General features: G+C 48.7%; 1 protein-coding gene and 1 long non-coding RNA gene across 4 annotated transcripts; one reads left to right on the forward strand and one right to left on the reverse strand.

Annotated features, from left to right (window-relative positions):
• Positions 1-244: 244 nt before the first annotated feature.
• Positions 245-15,686, forward strand: COMMD9 (COMM domain containing 9). Of its 2 annotated transcripts, XM_025452495.3 has the most exons (6): positions 245-395; positions 9,601-9,726; positions 11,478-11,617; positions 12,672-12,706; positions 13,752-13,855; positions 14,870-15,686. In XM_025452495.3, exons 1-6 carry the CDS (start codon positions 345-347, stop codon positions 15,008-15,010), a joined length of 597 nt encoding a protein of 198 aa, XP_025308280.1. In that variant the 5' UTR covers positions 245-344; the 3' UTR covers positions 15,011-15,686. The 2 variants fall into 2 exon arrangements, with proteins under 2 accessions (XP_025308280.1, XP_048952234.1); XM_049096277.1 differs by lacking the exons at positions 13,752-13,855; positions 14,870-15,686 and adding an exon at positions 13,561-13,730.
• On the reverse strand, positions 2,979-11,480 carry LOC112663492 (uncharacterized). 2 transcript variants are annotated; one of them, XR_004806570.2, is made up of 4 exons: positions 11,003-11,480; positions 10,684-10,836; positions 9,292-9,409; positions 2,979-3,459 (listed from the first exon to the last, which is right to left on the reverse strand). It is a non-coding gene; the product is annotated as an uncharacterized LOC112663492 (long non-coding RNA). The 2 variants fall into 2 exon arrangements; XR_007403457.1 differs by lacking the exon at positions 2,979-3,459 and having other exon boundaries at positions 6,003-9,409; positions 11,003-11,450.
• Positions 15,687-21,391: the final 5,705 nt, after the last annotated feature.

Consider the following 21,391-nt stretch of genomic DNA (forward strand, 5'->3'; position numbering starts at 1 on the left):
GGTAAATTGAACACCAATAAAAAATAAATTTATTATAAAAAATTTTTAAAAATTAAAATAAATAAATTAATTAAATTTAAAAATTAAAGCTGCAGTTCTTTATCAATAATCTTAGAAGCGACATATCATCTCTTCTGCCGCTTGATACCGGCCACTGGGGAGGGGACTAAGCAAAGGTGTGAAAACCACCTGCAGGTGCATCTCTAAGTCAGCCTGGACTCCCGCCAGCGATCGCTGCCTCCGGCGCCGGCCCCGAAAGACTACAACCCCCGGCATGCCCTGCGGCGGCGTCGGAGCCACGTGACCAGCCTCCCCGCGTGTCGCCGTCAGGTGACTCGTGGAAGATGGCCGCGTTGACAGCGGAGGGTTTTGCCGCGCTCCAGAGCCTGCTGAAGGTAAAGTAAAACCGTGGCGAGGTGAGGCCTCGGCCCCGGGTCCTTGGGACGGAACGGGAATTGGGGCCAAACGGGGCGTGATTTGGGGCCATGACTCAGGCCTCGCGGCTTCCGGAGCCTCTTGAGAGCGGGCTCGAGGTTGATGCTGCCCCGGCAGGCTGGTGGGGGGGCAGCGACGGTGATGGGTGTGGACGCCGCCCGGGGCTGCCCCCGCCGTCCCGCCATCCCCCGCCCCCCACAGCTGAGAAGGCTCGGTCCTGCGCGTCCTCGCGGCCCCGCGGCACGAGGGCCGGACACGCCCCTGAGGCTCCTCCGAAGCATCACGTGGCTCCTTCCAACCCACGGGGACGACGGGTGGGTGGGAGTGACCTGTTTGACCTCTGTTTGCCCCCTGCTCACCTCTGCAGACGTCACGCGTCGATTTGCCTTTCTAACAGAATAGAAGATCCGGTTAGGACCTGTTTTTTTTTTTTGGCACCACTCTCCCCCCCCCCCCCGCCCCCTCCCTTCCCCCCTTTGTTTTAACTCCGGATGAAGACAGTCCAGGTGGTGACTCTCCGCAGTTCGTGGCGCAGCATCCTCGCGGTTGGCCGGCCGGCGGTCCCGTCCTTTGTCTCAGCAGCCTCCGCAGGGCCCCCCTCTGTCCTCCATCCCTAAAAGCGGCTGCTCCGCGATGGTCCCAGGTGTATCCCCAACAGGTGCATCCTCAGCTTCCGGCCCCCAGCAGTCGTGATGGGAGTCCACGAGCGGAGTAGGGAGACTGAGACTGGAAGCCTATAGGGCTCTCCGCTCCCAGCCCCGGTCCTCCACGCCCTCCTCGTGGCCGCTCGGCACACCCACACCCACACCCACCCTATTATGCCTATTCCTTGTATGGACTTGATTTTTTTTTCTTTAATAAACCTTAAAACAGTATTATTCATGCATAACACAGAAAAGTACGCACATCGTAAGTGCACACAGCTCAGTGGCCTGTTGCACACCCATGGAACCCTCGCTACGCTCAAAAACCAAACATCACCAGTATTGCAGGAGTCTCTCTGTTGTTGCTTCATTACCTCCCTCACCTGCCCCGTTGTAACCACTGTCCTTGCTTTTATCTATTAATTTATTTTTAAAAGATTTTTATTTATTTATCATAAGAGAGAGAGGCAGAGACCCAGGCTTTTAAAATCAATTCAATATTGCCCATGTTTGAGCTTCACATAAATAGAATATATGGCATATACTTTTTTTTTTTTTTTTGCTTGCCATTATGTAGCAATAGTTCATGAGAATGAACTGTTCTGTGTATTTTCTCTTTTAGAGAATTACTTCAGGGTGCCTGGGGGCTCAGTCATCGGCTCAGGGTCCTGGGATCAAGCCTGGCATCAGGCTCCCTCTGCTTCTCCCTCTCCCCACTGTTCATGCTGGCATGCTCTCTTCTCTCTCTGTCTCTCTCTCTCTTTTTTAAGATTTTATTTATTTATTCATGAGAGAGAGAGAGGCAGAGACACAGGCAGAGGGAGAAGCAGGCTCCATGCAGGGAATCCAACGTGGGACTCGATCCCGAGTCTCCAGGATCAGGCTCTGGGCTGAAGGCAGCGCCAAACCGCTGAGCCACCCGGGCTGCCCTGTCTCTCTCTTTCTTAAGTAAATAGATAAGATCTTGAAAAAAAATTAGGTTTTTATTTTGAGGTAATTATAGATGTACATGCGGTTGTAAAAAGTAATACGGAACGATTCCATTTGCCCTTTGCCCAGTTTCCCCCTATAGAAACATTGTGCAAAACTATAGTATGATATCCCAACCAGGTTATTGACTTTGATACACTCAAGATACAGAACGTGGCCATCACTACAGGATCTTTCCTGATGCACCTTTATGGCCACATCCACTTCTCCAGTGCCCTCACCCTCTCCCTTATCCTCTGGCATTCACTGATCTGGTCATTTCTATAATTTTGTCATTTGACGAATGTTCTGTAAATGGAATCATACAGTATAGAACGTTTTGCAATTGGCTTTTTTACTTAGCCTATTTCTCTAGAGATTCATCTCTGTTGTGTGGATCAATAGTTATTTTCTTTTTACTGTTGAGTAGTATTCCATGGTATGACATCGAGACTGTTTCCAGTTTTCTGCTCTTACAAATAAAGCTGCTATAAACATTTGTGTGCAGGTTTTGATATGAGCACCAGTCTTTATCTGGAATACACGCCCAGGAGAGTACAATCGCCTGATCATTTGGGTAGTTGCGTGGTTAGTTGTTTTTTGTTTTTGCTTTGAAAAAACTGACAAACTGTTTTCAGAGTGGCTGTACCACTTCACCTCCCCGCCAGCAAGGCATCAGTGATATTGTTTGTCCCCATCCTTGCTGGCATTTGTTGTCATCACTGTATGTTATTTGAGCCACTCTGACAGGTGTGCATTTGTATCTTGTGGGGGTTTTAATTTGAATGTTTCTTTTTTTTAAATTTTTTTTATTGGAGTTCAGTTTGCCAACATATAGCATAACACTCAGTGCTCATCCCAAGTGCCCCCTCAGTGCCCATCACCCAGTCACCCCAACCCCCCGCCCACCTCCCCTTCTACTACCCCTTGTTCACTTCCCAGAGTTAGGTGTCTCTCATGTTTTGTCACCCTCACTGATATTTTCACTCATTTTCTCTCCTTTCCCTTTATTCCCTTTTACTAATTTTTATATTCCCCAAATGAATGAGACCATATGATTAATGATTTTGGACGTCTTTTCACATGTTTATTTGCCGTCTGCTTATTTTCTTCAGTTAAGTGTCTATGTCTTTGCCTAGATTCTAATTGCGTTGTTTGCTTTCTTTCTTTTGAGTTTTTTGAGATTATATATTCCAGACAGTAGTTCTTTGTCAGGTATGTGGTTTGCAGATATTGTCTCCTAATCTGTAGCTGTCTTGTCATCCTCTTCGTAAGGGTGTATTCGTTTACTAGGGATGCCATCACAAAGTACCACACACTTAGTGGCTCGACCAACAAATTTATCATCTCACGGTTCTGGAGGCCAGAAGTCTGAGATGAGGGTGTCAGCCAGATTGGTGACTCCTGAGGACTGTGAGGGACAGTTTGTGTCATGCCTAGTTCCTGGCTTCTGTTGGTTGCTGGCAACATTTAGTGTACCTTAGCTTGTAAATCTCTGCACTCATCTTCATTTGGTGTTCTTTTTGCATCTGTGTCTACATTTCCTTCCCCCCCCCCCTTTTTTCCCTTTCTTCCCTTTCTTCTAGAAAGCGTGAGCAGGGGAGGGGTGGTACAGAAGAAGACAAGCAGATGGAGAGGGAGAGAGAATCGCAAGCCAGCTCCACCAGCATGGAGCCCAGCATGGGACTCAACCTCATAACCCCCAGATCACAGCCTAAGCTGAAATCAGGAGTCCAGTGCCCAACTGACTGAGCCTCCCAGGCACCCCTCTGAATTTCCTTTTTTTTTTTTTTTTTAAGATTTTATTTATTTATCCATGAGAGATATATAGAGAGAGGCAGAGACATAGGCAGAGGGAGAAGCAGATTCCCTGTGGGGAGCCCGATGTGGGACTTGATCCCGCCACGCCCTGAGCTGAAGGCAGATGCTTAACCACTGTGCCACCCAGGCATCCCTCTACATTCCCATTTTTAATAAAGACACCAGTCCTATTGGATTAGGGTCCACCCTGTGACTTCCTTTTAATTAATTACGTCACCAACAATTCTGTTTCTAAATGAGATCACGTTTTTGAGGTACTAGGAATTAGGATTTTAATATATGAATTTTACAGGCACATCATTCAACCTATAACAGGAGTCTTTGCAGAGCAAAAGTTTTAATTTTGATGAAGTACATTTTACCAACAATATTTCCTTTTATGAATTTTACTTTTGGTGTCATGTCTGAGAACTCTTGGCCAAGCCATAGATCTCCAAATTTTCTCCTCTTTTTTTTTTAAGTTTTATAGTTTTACATTTACATTTTACATTTAAGTACATAATCAATTTTGAGTTAATTTTGTATGATGTGTGTGAGACAGTTTGGGATTTATTATTATTATTATTATTGGCCTGAGACTGCCTGGTTGTTTCAGAACTGTTTATTGAAAATGCTGTCTTTCCTCAATTGAACTGTTTTTGCAACTTGTCAGGAATTGGGCAAATTTGTGTGGGTCTATTTCAGGATTCTCTGTTTTGTTCCATTGATCTCTTTGTTTATTCCTTTGATAATACCTCACAGTCTTAATTTCTGTAGCTATGTAATAAGTTTTGAAATCAAGCTGATTTCTCCTACTTCATTCTTTATCAAAATCGTTTTAGGTGTTCTAGCTATTGAGCTATTTCTTTGCTGTCCTATATAAATTTTAGAATGATTGTGGATTGTGTCTATGTTTTAAAAAAAACCTGCTGAGATTTTTATAGGAATTGTGTTAGCCCTGTATATCAATTAGGGGAGAATTGACATCTTTAGTGTGTTGAATTTTCCAATCCATTATATATCTCCCCATTTATTTAGATCTTTATTTATTTGGGGGGCACCTGGGTGGGTCAGTTGGTTGAGTGTCCTCCTCTTGGTTTGGGCTTGAATCATGTCTAGTTCCTAGCTTCAGCATGGAGTCTGCTTGTCCCTCTCCCTCTTGCTCATGAGTTTGCATGCACACTCTCTCTCACCCTCTCTCGCTTTCTCTCAAATGAATAAATAAGTCTTTTTTTTTTAAGATTTTATTTATTTATTTATGAGAGACACAGAAAGAGAGAGAGAGAGGCAGAGACACAGGCAGAGAGAGAAGCAGGCTCCATGCAGGGAGCCCAATGTGGGACTCGATCCCGGGACCCCAGGATCATGTCCTGGGCTGAAGGCAGGCGCTAAACCACTGAGCCACTAGGGCTGCCCTAAGTCTTTTTTTTAAAAAGTTTATGGATTTTTTAATAATCTCTACATCCAACGTGGGGATTGAATTCACAACCCTGAGATCAAGAGTCCCATGCTTTTCCGACTGATACAGCCAGATGCCCCTGATAATGTACTTTTAATTCCAGTGTTTATATATTCATTGCTAGTATATAGAAATACAACTGTTTTTTTTTTTGTGTGTGTGTGTGTGTATCTTGTATCTGCAAATATGCCAAACTCACTTATTCTAGGTTTCTTATACATTCCTTGAGACTTTCTGTGTAGACAATCATGTTATCTGCAAATAAGGACACAGGCAGAGGGAGAAGCAGGCTCCCTATGGGGATCCCGATGCGGGACTCGATCCCAGACCCCGGGATCATGCCCTGAGCCGAAGGCAGACACTCAACCACTAAGCCACCCAGGTGCCCCTGTTTCTACTTTTCTGATCTGTATATATTTTATTCCTTTTTCTTATTTCAGTGGCTAGAATTTTCAGCATTATGTTGAATAAGAGTGATATCGGCAGACGTCCTTGCCTTGTTCCTTACTTAAATTTCCACCATGAAATATAATGCTATCTCTAGATTTTTTTTTTTGTAGTGCTGTATATCAAATTATGGAAGGTCCCTTCTATTCCTAATCTTAGGAGAGAGTTTTCATCAAGAATGGGTATTGAATTTTGTCAACTGCTTTTTCTGCATTGATTGATACTATGTGATTTTCTTCTCTCCAGCCTGTGAATATTGGTAGATTACATAGGTTTTTTTTTTTTTTTTTAAGATTTTATTTATTTATTCAAGAAACAGAGAGAGGCAGAGACACAGGCAGAGGGAGAAATGGGCTCCATGTGGGGAGCCTCATGTGGGACTCGTTCCCGGAACTCCAGGATCACACCCTGAGCCAAAGACAGATATTGGACTGTGTACTTGTTTTTTGTTTATGTTTTTGTACAGTCTTTGACTTTGATATCAGGGTAATACTAGCTTTATGAAATGAATCGGGAAATGTTCCATCCTTTTTTTGTTTCCTAGAAAAGATTGTGTAGAATTAGTTAATTCTTTCTTTAAATGTTTGTTAGAATTCTCCAGCAAAACCATCTAGGCCTGGAAATTTCTTCTTGGGGAGTTTTAAATTATGAATTCAATTTCCTTAATCATGATAGGGCTATTCAAATTATCAGTTTCATATTGGGGGAACTGTGGTAGTTTGTGTTTTTTGAGGAATTTATCCATTTTGTCCAAGCTGCCAAATTTGTGTGTATAGAGTTATTGGTGGTTATTCCTATTTTCCTTTTGAAATCTTCAGGATCTGTAGCGATATGCCCTGTTTCATTCCTGATATTGGTAATTTGTGTCTCCTGTCTAACTTTGACAGTCTTGCTAAAAGTTTGTCAATTTTATTGACAAAGAACTAGTTCTTTGTTTCATTGATTTTTTTTTTTTTCTCTTGCTTTCAATTTCATTGGTTTCTGCTCTTTGTTTCCTTCTTCCTTTGGGTTTATTATGCTCTTCTTTTTCTATGTTCTTGAGATGGAAACTTAGAGTATTGAGAACTTTACTCTTTTCTAATATATGTGTTTAATGCTGTAAATTTCCCCCTCAATACTATCGTGACTGTGTCCCAAAAATCTTGTGGTTTCTCCTTTCTTTTGTATGCATTTAGTATAACTTTTAGAGTGTAATTTTTAAAATTTCCCTTGAGGCTCCTCTTTGATCTGTGGATTATTTAGCAGTGTGTTTAAGTTTCCAAGTGTTTGGATATTTCCTTCTCCTCTTCCTGTTAGTGATTTCTAGTTTGATTCTATTGTGGTCACCAAGAACGCACTCAGTACGATTTCAGTTATTTGAGGTTTGTTTTATGGCTCAGAATATGATCTGTCCTGGTAGATGTTCAGTGGGCACTTGAGGAGACTGTTCTTTTGCTACTGGGTAGTGTTCCATAAGCGTTGATTAGATTGATCGATGGTGTTGTTGAAATCTTCTGTGTCCCTGTTGAATATCTGTCTGGTTGTTCTATCAGTTGTTGAAAGGTGGATGTTGACGTCTCCAGCTGTATTTGTGGATTTGTCTGTCTCTAAGTTCTGTCTCTTTTTACTTCTCATGTTTTCTGGCTCTCTCACCGGGTGCATATATATTCAGGATGTCTTCTTAGGAGATAGAACCTTTTATCATCATGTGATGTCCCTTTCTGCCTCTGGTAATTTTCTTTGCTGTGAAGGCTACTTTGTCTGATATTATTGTAGCCTCTCTTGATTTTATTTCATTAGTATTCGCATGATATATCTTTTCCCATCCTTTTAATCTATCATTATATTTGAAGAGAGTTTCTCACAGACAGCATTTAACAGTTATATCTGCAGCTCATATTTAATTTACTGTTTATAGCTAATGTAATTATTGAATATTAGAGCTTAAGTCTGCCATTTAATTTTTTGGGTTTTTTTTTTTTATCTGCTCTTCTGTGTTTTTTGTTTCTTTTTACTTTTTCTTGCCTTCCTATGGGTTATTTGAACATATTTTTGGAATTCCCTTTTGGTTTATATGTAGCATTTTAAAATGCATTTCTTTTTATAATCTTTTTAGTGGTCGCTCTAGTAATTACATTTACATACATAACATCACAGTCTATTAGTGTCATCATTTTACCAGTTAGAGCTGAAGTATAGAAACCTTACTTCCCTTTATATCCCTTCCCTCATTTCTGATATAATGTCTTAAATATTTCCTCTTCATACATTTAGAGCTGCAATTTTTGCTTCATCTTTTAAGCAGAATTTAGAAATTCAAGAGAAGGAAAGTCTATCATATTTACCCTTATTTTTGCTTGTTGTGTCCTGTCTTTCTTCCTGATGTTCCAAGCTTCCTTTTATTGTTTCCTTTCTATTAATAGAACCTCTTTTGTCTTGTGACAGATTTTCATAATTTTCATTCATCTGAGAATGTCTTGATTTCCTCTTCATTTTCTGAAGGATATTTTTTGATGGGTGTAGGATTCTGAGTTGACAGTTCTTTTCTTCCAACGCCTGAGAAATATTGTACCACTTCCTTCTTGCTTTCATGAGATCTGATTTGAAATCTACTATTATTCTGATTATTCCTTACAGATAAGATACTGTTTTTTCTCTCACTGCTTTCAAGACTTTTTCTTTGCCTTTAGTTTCCTGGAGTCTAATTATGATGTATCTTGGTATGGATTTCTTTGGATTTATCCCTTGGAGAATTTGCTTAGGTTTTTGAATGCATACAGTTATGTCTGTAGCTAAACTTGGACAATGTTCAGCCATTATTTCTTTAAGTACTTTTTCATTCTTGCCCCTTTTATCTTCCCCTTCTAGGACTCCAATGACATGAATGTTAGATTTTTTTGGGTATAGTCCCACAGATCCCTGAGGCTCTGTTCATTATTTCCAGTCTGTTCCCTCTGTGCCAACTGGGTAATTTCCTAGTGGCTTTGTGTTTCAGTTTACAGACTCTTTCCTCTGTCCCTTTCATTCTGGTGCTAAGCCCATCTACCAGACTTTTAATTTTAGTTATTGTATTTTTCAGTTCTAAAATTCCATTTTGTTCTTTTGCATCTTCTTTTCCTTTGCTTTTTTGTTTTAAGCATGTTAGTAATTACTGGTTGAAGCATTTTTGTCATGGCTGCTTTAAAATCTTTGTCAGATGATTTTAACATCTCTTATCTTGACGTTGGCATCTAATGATTGTCTTTTTTCATTCAATTTGAGATCTTTCTGGTTCTTGGTATGATGAATGATTTTTGGTTGAAACCTGGTCATTCTCGTGTTATACTCCGAGATTCTGGAGGGTTTCTGCCTAATTACGACCTGATGGAGAGGAAAGTCCAGGTTCTGCACTTGGCTCCTACTGACACCCAGAAGTGGGGGTTCCTTGTTACTGCTGGGTAGGGGTGGAAGTTCTGGCCCATGTTGTTACTATTAATACCATGGGGTGGTGGGACTTGTTGCCACTCCATGGGGATGAAGGTCCCAGCTCCCTACTTGGAAGAGAAAATCGAAACTCACCGCCATGTCATTTCTTGGTCTTGCAGGTGAGGCCCACAGCAGGCCCATCTTCTCCCCTCCCCACCTCAGAGTGGTCTCACGTTTGTTTTCTACACAGTGCCCAGCAGGTTCAGTTGTGCTGAGAAGGGAAAATAAGGCAAAGTACATCTGTTTCATCCCTCCACAACCGGAAATGTCCTAGGCACTTTTAAGTCTTGAGTCTCAAAGGTATCACACCACGACTGAGACAATATTATGTTCTGAAACATGTATTTTCAGACTCTGAATGGGTTTTTTTTTTTCTCTCCCCATCTGTGAATTAATTCATAGGCCTCCTCAAAAGATGTTGTCAGACAGCTGTGCCAAGAGAGCTTTCCCAGTTCAGCCCTTGGCTCAGAAAAACTCTTGGATATGACATGCTCCAGCTTGTCTGTGACCCAGGAGGAAGCAGAGCAAGTAAGTATGGTCAGAAATGACCTTTGGCCACTGGCTTCTCAGCTCATTAGTCTCTTTCTTAACTTCCCTGTCGTTGCCACATCCAAGGAAATTTTTCCCCTGAAATGTCTGTTGAAATTGTAACAAACTTAAAATAGATTTTTATTTTAATGCTAGTAAACTTAAAAGCTATTATCTTTAAACCTTCACTTCCTTATGATAAATGAGACAAAGATGGGAGAACTCTACCCAGGATCAGAGGTCCCGGCCATTTCCTTTTCAGACTTGTTCCCTAGACAGCGTGGACAAAAGCCAATCTTTGTGATTTTTTTCCCCTCTAACTTGCCACTGCTGATAGGTTGTCAGCTGGGTAGCTTAGAAAGTCTTCTTAGGGGACACTCAGCAGAGGCTCTGAGACCTGAATATGATTCAGGGGGATGCTGCTGGACCCTACCTGACCTCAGCTGGTTGCTAAGAGGAAGAGGGAGGTGACTCCATTTATGCAGTACTCACAGCCTTCTCTTTTTAGGGCAAATAGGCTCCTAAAATAGGAGTTCATTCAAACAGGCCTACATTATTATTATTACTATTTTTAAACCAGGGCTCTGTTCATTGAAGTCAGCTGTAGAACAGTAAAAGGCAGCAGCCAGATTATGGAAGTGAGTTGAAGACTTAGTTTGGGTTCCCCAAAAGTTGAGCCTGAGGCTGAGAGTTGGCTGTTAGTAATTACCTGGGGAGGTGAGTCTAGAAAGCACAAAGGAGGGAATGGGGAAAATCTAACAGGGAAGAGAGGCAGAGCCATGAAAGAATGAATGTGTTAATGACTGGGTATCGCTGTGGACAACGGGGCTCAATCTTGGGATTCTGTAAGAAACCCTGGGGAACACACCCCAGAATTGTCACCCTGGAGGGCAGGGAGGTTGGGCATTTATCCATTGACATTCACCCCTCATCCGTGGAGGGTTAACATCACCTCACCACTTGGTTGTGCCTTTGCAGCTGAGCAGCCTCCCGTGTCATCAGAGAAAGCTGTAAAGCAGTCACCTCGAGTCTTCTCAGTTTCAGCTAAGCATTGTTGTACTGATAGGGCAGCCACAGGCCATCCTTGGCTACAGATTCAGTTGGAAGGACCTAGGGTAGAGCACAGCAAACTAGCAGGGCAGTGTCAGGCCCTCCTCTTCCACAGGGGAGTCAACACAGCCCACCGGGATCTATTTGTTTTCTTTGCCCTTTTAGATGACAGCCTAGGGGCAAGGACACCCTGGATTCAAAGCCCAAACCCCGCAGGAGCCAGTACCCCTGGTAGCAATTCAGCAAGCCCAGCTTCGGGTTCTGGCAGGCGGCATGCAGCCACACTAGGGGGGCCCAGAGCTACGGGCTCAGGAGTTCCTGCAGACCTCCCAGAGGCCCAGTGCAGTGTTGCCTAGTAACACAGCTGACTTTTCACTTCTCTCATGTTACCAGGGAACGGGCTAGAACTGAAGGTCAGATTCTGTGCACAAGGAGAGGGGACTTATTAACCCTTTGCTCCCAAACAGAAGTTTCTGGCATGTTGACAGGTTCCTATGTCAGACAGCTACACCTGTCTTCTATAGCAGTAGGTAACTTAGAGGTGGGCCAAGGCACCTGGGCATCAGCATCTGTGACAGAGGCCTCAGGACCCATGGGACCATTGGGACGTGTGGCGGTGTGTGGCAGGCCCTCTCCCCAGCAGCGGGGGTATAGAGCCCTGCCCCCCGCCCCGCTTCTCACCACGCAGGCCTATCCTGCAGCTGCTCCAGGCTCTGCACCGTCTCACCAGGCTGGTGGTGTTCCGTGACCTGTCCTCTGCCGAGGCGATCCTGGCTCTCTTTCCTGAAAATTTCCACCAGAACCTCAAAAACCTGCTGACGAAAATCATCCTAGAACATGTGTAAGTGCTCATTTCTTGATAGTTCCTTGTAATACTTATGTAACAATATTTTAGGTCAATAAATACTCCTCTTCAGTGTCATTTTTCATGGCTAAGTATATTCATAAAGAAATTCTGTATAATTTTGTTAAGAAATTCCTTAGTGTTGGATGTTGAGGCCATTGGCAGTTTTCACTTTGACTTACTGTGGAAATTTTGCTCACATGCTTAATTATCTCCTTCCTGGTTAAAGGCAACAGTGAGGCTTCTGCTCTGTGTTCTCAAGTTGACCGTCAGAAAGGTCGCACCAACTGGTTCTCCTTCCCCCACCTTCATCAGCACTGAGGGAATTTTTTTTTTTTTTATTTTCCCCCAACTCACAAATGGGAAATGTGCCTCATTTCAGTTTATATATCTTTGAGAGTAGTGATGTCAGATACCTTTTTCATACATTTGATTGATCATTTTTGTTTCTTTTGTGAATTACCTAAATATTTTCTGGAAAAACCCATTAGATACATACAATTTTAAGCAGGACTGATTAACTGCTGGTCAGCAGGAGGCTTCAACAGAGATCTTGGGTAGTGATAGCAGATTATGCCTGCTTGCCCCCCAAGGGTTTTATTTATTTAGAAGCTTTCTCACACATGACCACATTTTATTTCTCCCTCTGTTTAGCATCTCACTATGTTGCTCCCTGCTGTAGCATTAGGCAGGTCTATTTGGGTGTGTTTTACATAAAATGCAATACTTTGTGGGGTTAGGTGCTCGATAAAAGAGAATAGGTTGACTTTTAGAAGGTAGCACAGTAAGAATGCAATTCATTAAGCCTTTCCTTTTTCATTTCCCCCCTAAGCTACGAAAACTAGCAGCACGTATGGCCTTTACATCTCGGAGCTTTGTCAACAAAAAACTGGCTCTGCAATGGTGGGAAACATTTCTGTGCTCCTTCCCTGCGAGGGAGTGATGAGAGGCTGGAAGACCCCAAACGGGGTAGAGGCCAGGTCCACCGGCCTCTCTCATGATCGATTCTCATCCCTTCTCTGTCCTTTTTTCATCTTTCCCTCTTAAACAGCTCTACTTGGCGAACTGAAGCCCAAGCAAATCAGAGTGAGTACCAAGAAACCCGCCTTCCTCCCTCCCCTTCCTTCCTGGCCCCGGCTCGAACCCTGCCAGGTGGCCAGAGCTTGTAACCAAAACCTCAACGTTGCTTTAACCTCATCCCAAACTGAACAGTGTGTGTTGTGCTTTTCTTTTTAATTTCACTTTTTCTTTTTTTTCCTGATTATAAACTTTTTTTTTTAAGTTTTTTTGTTTTTTATTTATTTATGATAGTCACACAGAGAGAGAGAGAGAGAGGCAGAGACATAGGCAGAGGGAGAAGCAGGCTCCATGCACCGGGAGCCCGACGTGGGATTCGATCCCGGGTCTCCAGGATCACGCCCCAGGCCAAAGGCAGGCGCTAAACCGCTGCGCCACCCAGGGATCCCCCTGATTATAAACTTAATAGAAATATGTTGTTAAAAAAAAGAAAAAAGAAAAACTTCAGAAACATCCAAAGCAGAAAGTAAAATAATTAAAACAGTTCTATTTCCATTAGGGGAAAAAAAAAAAACAGTGGTGGAAATTGAATTAGTTAGAAGGAGTGAATATAAGTGGGTGTTTAATAATGGTTCCTAAACTTCCTCTGAGCTGGTCACGGTGTCGACACACCATAGCATTAGCTCGTCTGGCCCTCCCCGCACCCCTGGGAGTGAGGCTGAGATAATCCCCACTTTACAGATGAGGAAACAGGCTCAGAGGTTGGAAATGGTTGCACCCATCTTCAGGCCAACTCTCTCTCTCAAACCAAACCTCTTCCTGCCATCGTGGAAGCTTATACATTTCCTAAGACTCCAGCCCCATCCTCATCTTCTCTGCCTTGTGTCATCTCTCACTTTGTGCCTTTGTGCTGACATCTGGAGGCTTGGATGTGCCGGGAGAAGCCCCCACGCGTGCCCACCATGAACCAGTGCTAAGGGTGGGCGGCCTGGAGCCCAGGGAGGGACTTGCCCTGTGGCTCAGGAGCATGACCCAGCCCTCACCTGCCTGACCCGGAGGAAGGGCTTGGTAAAGTGAGCGGCGTGAGCGCTGAGCCGGCCCATCTCCTTCACAGTCTCGCTGCCACGCCTGGTCGACCTGGACTGGAGAGTGGACGTCAAGACCTCCTCCGACAGCATCAGCCGCATGGCCGTCCCCACCTGCCTGCTCCAGATGAAGGTATGCCCGCTGCTGCTCACGAGAAGGGAAGAAGGGGCAGCAGTGACTTGGCACCCCTGCCCGCACCATCAAAGCTCCCAAAGAGCTCTGGGACCTCCGACCCCACGGAAGAAAATTCAGCACCCCCCATGCAGTCTTTATGTGCCAAGAACCGTATTAACACATTACAGACATAATAAAACAGACCCCGAAGGTTGAAATTGTAAAATGATAAGGCAAACACAAAACACGAGTTTTAAAAATGGTTTTCTGCTCCCTGAAGTCCACCTGGACACTAACGGGGAAGTCTAGCTTTCACAGTGGGGGCGTGCTGTCGGGGTGCAGCTGGCCTTCTTGGCCTGTCTGGTTCCTCATGTGCTGCCACTGCTTGTAACGCGGCTGCGCGAGAGCTCCTGTTAGCAGTTGGAGAAGGATCAGACCTTCGTTCTCGTGTGCTCGGTGTTACCTTCACTTTACAGATCTCTGCAGGAATCTTTTTAAACCACATATCCATTGTTAGGGTTTGTTTCGTGATGCTGTACTTACTTAACCACACACCCAGAAACGCAGCGCTCGTAAGAAAATGAAAAAGTAAGGGTGCCTCTAAACAGCTAAATTTTTAAACACTGGCAGGGTTTACTTTTGTTTTTAAAGAATCAAATAAATATAACCAGGAGCTGTAATGGCTTTTCTGCATCCCCGCAGATTCTCACGCACCCCTAGAGCCCTCTGCGTAAAGTCCGTGTATGGGTCCGTGCAGTGTGTTCTCACTCGGATGCTGAGAGTCAGGGGCCCGAGGGCTGAGTGGCCCTTGGCTTCTCTGATACCCGCCCTGAGCACCCCCTTCCCAGAGGGGAATCTCCTTCCGTCTCCTCATTTGCTAAATGACTCCAGTGCTAGGACTCTGTCGCTCTGAGCAAGGAGCCTGTCTTCAGAGGTTCACCAGAGTGCAGGAGGGCTCCCATGTCCAGGGCTTGCGTCTAGGCTTGTGGGAAGAGGGGCGCCTCTGACATTTGGGCCATGTTCTCTTTTCAGATCCAGGAAGATCCTAGTCTGTGTGGAGACAAGCCCTCCATCTCAGCTGTCACCGTGGAGCTGAGTAAGGAGACGCTGGACACTATGCTCGACGGCCTGGGCCGCATCCGCGACCAGCTTTCCGCGGTGGCCAACAAATAACCCCAGCCAGCTGTCGGCCCCGCCGCCGGGCCCCAGCTGCTGGCCAGAGGTGGGGCGCCTCCCAGCGCACGGGCTGCCCCAGAGCAGCAGCTGTTCCATCGTTGACAGGCCAGGTGGTGGGGACTGGGAGGGGGCTGCCATCTGGAAGGACAGCTGGATTAGCAGGAAGCGGCCATGCCCCCACACTGTTCTCCTCACTCGTCATCCTTTCCTCTCTGAAGCTGGTGAGCAGAAGCCTCCATCTCTGGAAGACTTCATCACCACCGTGAGGGGGCATCTGCCCCATCAGCCGCCTCTGCCTGGCAGATTGGAAAGCTCAGGCCTACATTGTGGGGCTCCTCTAGGAAGTGCCTTTCCTGCATTAGGTCTGATTAGTCCGTTTCCAGCCCTGAACACAGGGAGGTAATCAAGTGGGTGATGCCAGCGGTTGCAGCTTCTCTGTCAGGAGCCGGGCAGATCCTACGGAGCAGGGCCACTGCGGTGTGGTCCACCCCGACCTACGGCCAGAGCCCTCCCGAGCCGCGTCAACCCTGCCCGACCTTCCAGCACAGGGAGTCTGGGATGGGCGCTAATTTCCTCCCTCCTGAAGCCAGAGGGCCCTTCCTTGGTGTAATGCAGCCATTTCAGGGAAAGAAGTGGGAGTGACTGGAAATAAATACCAGTTCTAAAACCTTCATGCCTTTTGTCACGTTTTTCGAAGCCTCCGTCCTTGACGTGCACTGTTGCCTTTATGCCAATGCTCCCTCTTGTTCGTAAGCCTGATCCCAACTTCTAATTCTCAGCTAGGTTGGGAGCCCAGGGCGACCTGCAACCAGGCTGGCGCCCCTCACCACCTTGCATGTGCTCATCTGCCACGTGGAGCAAAAGAAGGTGAGGCTGATGGTGTGCACCTGTCCCGAGGGCCAAGAGCCAGGGTGCAAGCAGTCCGCGGAGCTGAACCCTCCCGGTCACGGCGGCCACTCACAGGTGTGTGCAGGGCTGTCCCCTCGTGGCCCACATCACCCCATGGCGACAGCACCCTGCCTGCCGTCTGCGTGCTTTGTCTTGGCGGCTCTGGGAGGTGCGTGGGGACGTGGAGGGAGCTGGAGGCAGAGCCCTGGGGCGGCAGGATGGCTCCAGTCGGGCTGCCAGGGCTGGAAGCCAGCTCTGCCCCTCGGTGGCGAGGGGCCTGGCCTCTGAGTCTCAGTTCTCCCCCTCCCATGTTTAAAAATTAAATGAGGATAATAATAGTACCTGGTTCCCAGGGCTGCTGTGAGGATTCAGAAACCAGGTCCCTGAAGGCACTCATCAGCACGTCAGGGCAGTTGAGAAAGGCTCAATCACGTTCGCTTTGACTCTTAAAGGAAAGGAAGGTGGAAAGCTCTCTGCAGTCAGTTTCATTTAGTGTCGCGTGGTCGGTGCGACAACGAACGCCACCATCCTCCGTTTATTGATGAGGAAATCAGCTCATTGAGGTGAAGTCGCCTGCTGGTAAATGGCCTCATTAGGACCTGGGCCCAGATTTCTCTCACTTTCCCGCTACCACACAGGACTGTGCAAGGGACGTGGAGTTCTGTGACTTTAGCTCCATTTGGAAAATACCGGAGCCAAAGTACAGATGAGAAAACTCCCGAGATGCTAGGAATGTCCCGGAAAAAATCCCAAGCTCCTCTGCTGTTTGTCGGAAGCCGAGCGAACCTTCTGTTAGCATGGCGGTTCTTTTAACCCTTTGGGGGCTGTGTCCACTGATAATCTATGAAAGCCGTGGATCCTTCCCATAGGAAATGAACATTCCATTTCTTATATTCAGTGGCAAGAGTTCATGGACCCTGGAAGCCAGCCCAGTGTTTGCGGATTGAGAACCCTCGTCCTACTGTCAGGCTGACTGCAGCCTTTGAACTCAGCCCCTCTGTTCTCCTTCTGGCCCCTGTGACCAGATCTCCAGATGTCAGATCTCCAGATCCCTGCTCTCTGGGCCTCCCAGGGGCATCCATGAGAAAGGAAATTGAAGCAGCATCAGTGTCTGGGCAGTTGACTGTCATTCCTTTTTTTTTCTCTTGGCCTCTTTTTTTTCTTTTTTTTTAAATTGGAGTTCAATTTGCGAACATATAGCATAAAACCCAGTGCTCATCCCATCAAGTGCCCCCCTCAGTGCCCATCACCCAGTCACCCCAAATCCCCACCCACCTCCCCTTCCACCCCCCCTAGTTCATATCCCAGAGTTAGGAGTCTCTCATGGTCTGTCTCCCTCCCTGATATTTCCCACTCATTTTCTCTCCTTTCCCCTTTATTCTCTTTCACTATTATATTCCCCAAATGAATGAGACCATATAATGATTGTCCTCCGATTGACTTACTTCACTCAGCATAATACCCTCCAGTTCCATCCACGTTGAAGCAAATGGTGGGTATTTGTCATTTCTAATGGCTGAGGAATATTCCATTGTATACATAGACCACATCTTCTCTATCCATCATCTTTCGATGGACACCGAGGCTCCTTCCACAGTTTGGCTATTGTGGACATTGCTGCTATGAACATCGGGGTGCAGGTGTCCTGGCATTTCACTGCATCTGTATCTCTGGGGTAAATCCCCAACAGTGCAATTGCTGGGTCGTAGGATAGGTCTAGTTTTAACTCTGAGGAATCTCCACACAGTTTTCCCGAGTGGCTGCACCAGTTCACATTCCCACCAACGGTGTAAGAGGGTCCCCCTTTTCTCCTCATCCTCTCCAACATTTGTGGTTTCCTGCCTTGTTAATTTTCCCCATTCTCGCTGGTGTGAGGTGGGATCTCATTGGGGTTTTGATTTGTATTTCCCTGATGACCAGTGATGCAGAGCATTTTCTCATGTGCTTGTTGGCCATGTCTATGTCTTCCTCTGTGAGGTTTCTATTCATGTCCTTTGCCCATTTCATGATTGGATTGTGTGTTTCTCTGCTGTTGAGTTTAATACGTTCCTTATAGATCTTGGATACTAGCCCTTTATCTGATACGTCATTTGCAAATATCCTCTCCCGTTCTGGAGGTTGTCTTTTAGTTTTGTTGACTGTTTCTTTGGCTGTGCAGAAGCTTCTCATCTTGATGAAGTCCCAATAGTTCATTTTTGCTTTTGTTTCCCTTGCCTTCATGGATGCATCTTGCAAGAAGTTACTGTGGCCAAGCTCAAAAAGGGTGTTGCCTGTGTTCTCCTCTAGGATCATTCCTTTAGCCACGTCGACCTGAACAGAACCATCTGGGTGCATGGCCTCTCGGGGGCATTCAACAAATAACCAGAAAATTCAGTGAACGTCTGCTACCCTTCACTTTCTCTTAAGGTGTTTGCTTCCTACTGTTAGGGAGGAGGGATTGTCTGCAGATGCCGTATTTCTAGCTGGCCTGATCCCATCTTGGAAAAACATCTTCGATTCTATCTATTGATCTCAAAGAAATTTCTCCTCCTCAGGGCTTGTCTGGTTTTCCAGTAGTACTTTGGGTAATGAACAGATATCTGCAAACTGTCCTTTCCTTGGGACATGGCAAGGCGTGGACGTCCAGACTCCATGCACAAAGGGCGGTGATAGATCTGTCATTGATGCCCGTGCTCCTGGAGGCCCGGCGCTCTCCACCCGCCGGGCCACAGCCGAGAGCATAGGGCTCGATTCTAATCAGCGTGCACGGCCCGGAGATGCCCTCGTGATTGTACGTGCCTCAGACGGGGCCAGTCTGTGTCTTTCCCAAGGACTTTTCCTGCTGGAATCTGCAGCAAACACCATCTCCTGCCTCGGGGCTCTGGTGATGAAGCCGGGGTGCTTGGGTCCGTCTTCCTGCCACACAGGGAGGCCCGTCTGCTGGGGGAGAGGCCAGCTCAGAGCCAGGCAGATCCCAGAGCCTGGGCAGGGGGATCAGAAACCCCAGGGGGCCTGCGGCCAGTCCCGGGCTTCCTCCTAGCCTTTCCTGGGGTGGAAATGTACCTGGGGGTTGTTTTTATTGGGAATGGTAAGATGCGCACGGAAGCGGTTGTCAGGAAGGAGGAGGTCCAGACGCGCAGATCCTAGAATCCAGAGGTGCAGCGCCTCCCGCCAGGCCACAAGGGGTGAGATGGGGGTCAGGAGGCAGGGAGGGTAAGGGAGAGCATGGCCCAGAGCCATGGCTGGGGTTCTCACGGGAAGGAATGGGCGAGGCAGGCTTCTGCCCAGAGGGGACAAGCGGGGCACAATCAGGCGGCGCCATCACAGCAGCCAGGGAGGCCGGAGACCCTCCACCCGCCACGCGGGGACGTGGGCAAACGGGCCTGTGAGCAGCTCTCCCGGCTCCCGCCCACCGTCGCAGGAGCCCGAGGACGCCCTCCTGGCCTCAGCCGCTCCCCCAGGCGCCGGCCAGCGTCTGTTCTGAGGACCCGTGTCACCGTGCGGCCCGTGGGCACCGGCCGGCGGGGCACCTGCCGCCCAGGTAGCTGTGCGCTCTGCTTGGAGCCCGCCCTGCAGGGTTGGGGCTCGTGTCTGGGTCTCCCTGCGTCTAGCGGGGCGCGGCTCCATCCCTGCTCCGACGCCGCGGCGGGCTCTCCCCGCAGTGCTCCCCGCGGCCCTCTGGGCCCCCTGCTCCTTGTCCCGCCCGGCGCCTCCCGCGGTGCCTTCTAGGCCCAAGGACACGACGTGGGGAGCAGAGGCCGAGCCTTGGCCCGGCGCTGCCCGCGGCCTCGGGGTGGCGCACCCCGGCTTCCGGGGAGCGAGCGCGGGCTGGCGTGACCTGCGAGCCGCTGTCACAGGCGGGACCCCTTGTTTCCAGGTTTTCAAAATGCGTTCCTCTGGAAGGCGCCGCTTACGGGCATCTGGAAGGCTGGCCCGGAGCTGCACCAGGCGGCCTGGGCCCGCAACGCGCACGGCCGGGTCCTCAGCACCCGAGCACGCTGCGGCCTGCGTCGGGGGCCTGCCGGCCAGCTTCCAGCACCTTCCCTTCCGTCCTGCCCCTCCCCTAGGAAAGGGGGGCTCTCCCACCGGTATTCTTCCGGCCTGTGCCCGGGGAGCCTCACCTCCAGGCCGAGACGACGGTCCTCGGTGTAGGAGCCGTCAGGGGAAGCCTGAGCCTGGGCTCCCGGTGACCCCGGGCTCGTGGACGAGACCCCGCCGGGCTTCCACGGGCTGGAGGCGGAGAGCCCTGCTCAGGGGCGTCCCCGAGGTTCGCAGCACGCTGTCGTGCACGCCGAGCGCAGAGCGCGGCCCTCTCGGCTCCGGGCATCAACGCAGAGCAGCGGGCGACGGGGCACAGCCGCGCCAGGAGGCAGCACGCCGGCCCATCCAGCGGGCTGCCAAGTGCGCCGAGGTTGCGCTGGGCCGTCCGGCCACTGGGGTCACCGCCCCACCCGCTTCAGGCGTTGGGCAGCCCGAGGGAGCTCGTCCTCAAGCCATTCCTCTGGTTTACTGAGCCTCCGGGGTGGGGGTCCCTGCACTGACCCGAGGTGGCTTCACCAATGCTGTTCCCACGGTGGGAGAACTGAGTTTCTCTCTTGCACGGGGAAGTCTGGGCTGGTAGAGGTTTGAGGAGGAGGATGGGTCCCCCCCACCCCCCATCACCAGGGGTGGGTCCTCAGCCTGTGTGCAGAGCCTGCTCACCCCCACGCCCACGCCCGCCTCCCAGCCCACAGGGGCAGGGCAGGAGGACGAGGAGGGTGCACCCCAGCAGCGACCTCACGTCTCCACCTGTCTCATTGGCCACCGCCACGGGGCCTTCCTCAGCCTCCAGGCCGGTGGGGGACCACAGCCTCCGACTGGACGGTCACCCAAGTCGGGGAGGAGGTGGCGGGAAGCAGTGGGCGGCCCTCATCCCCAAAATCAGGAAGGAGAGAGGAGAGGGAGAGGGGCCGCCGGGGGCACAGCTGCAAACACCTGCCGGGTCGCTCACGTGGCTTGCATCACCCGTCGCCTTCCGGGGAGCGGGTTCCAGGGAGGGAGAGAAGAGCACAGAAAGGCTGGTGGGGGCGGTGCAGGGTGCGTCTTGAGGGTGGGACCCCGTGGCCCTAGACGCCGCGGCGGCTGAGAACTGTCCCTTTGCGCACCCCCCTCCTTCCACACACGCACGCGGGGCTCGACCTGTGTTAGTGAGTGACGGCTGGATCAGACCGAATGGACTAGAAGGCAGACTGACGGGTTTAACGCCGACCAGGATTGCTCCTTGAGACGCTCTTACTTCGGGTCACTCCTTTCCCCGCTCAGGGGCCTGTGCCGCCGGCCCTAATCCCGCAGCGGGGGGCCCCCCTGCAGGTCCCGCCCTGCTTTCCAGCCTTGGCTGGCTTCGGGTGTGGGCGTGGGGCTGCATCTGCTCAGGGCAGGCTCCCAGCACCCTCGTTTGGGTGCCGGTAGGGGGCGATCTGCTGGCAGGGGGCCGACGCTGGCGCTCAGCTCCTGCCCCTGTCCCCAGGGCCC

The sequence above is a fragment of the Canis lupus genome, chromosome 18 (genome assembly GCF_003254725.2).
Source record: "Canis lupus dingo isolate Sandy chromosome 18, ASM325472v2, whole genome shotgun sequence".
Classification (NCBI taxonomy): Eukaryota; Metazoa; Chordata; class Mammalia; order Carnivora; family Canidae; genus Canis; species Canis lupus.

Coding starts and splice junctions, on each gene's coding strand:
- COMMD9 (XM_025452495.3), top strand. CDS start 345: ATGGCCGCGTTGACAGCGGAGGGTTTTGCCGCGCTCCAGAGCCTGCTG. Junction 9,727..11,477: donor CCCAGGAGGAAGCAGAGCAA/GTAAGTATGGTC, acceptor CCTATCCTGCAG/CTGCTCCAGGCTCTGCACCG. Junction 11,618..12,671: donor AAAATCATCCTAGAACATGT/GTAAGTGCTCAT, acceptor CCTCTTAAACAG/CTCTACTTGGCGAACTGAAG.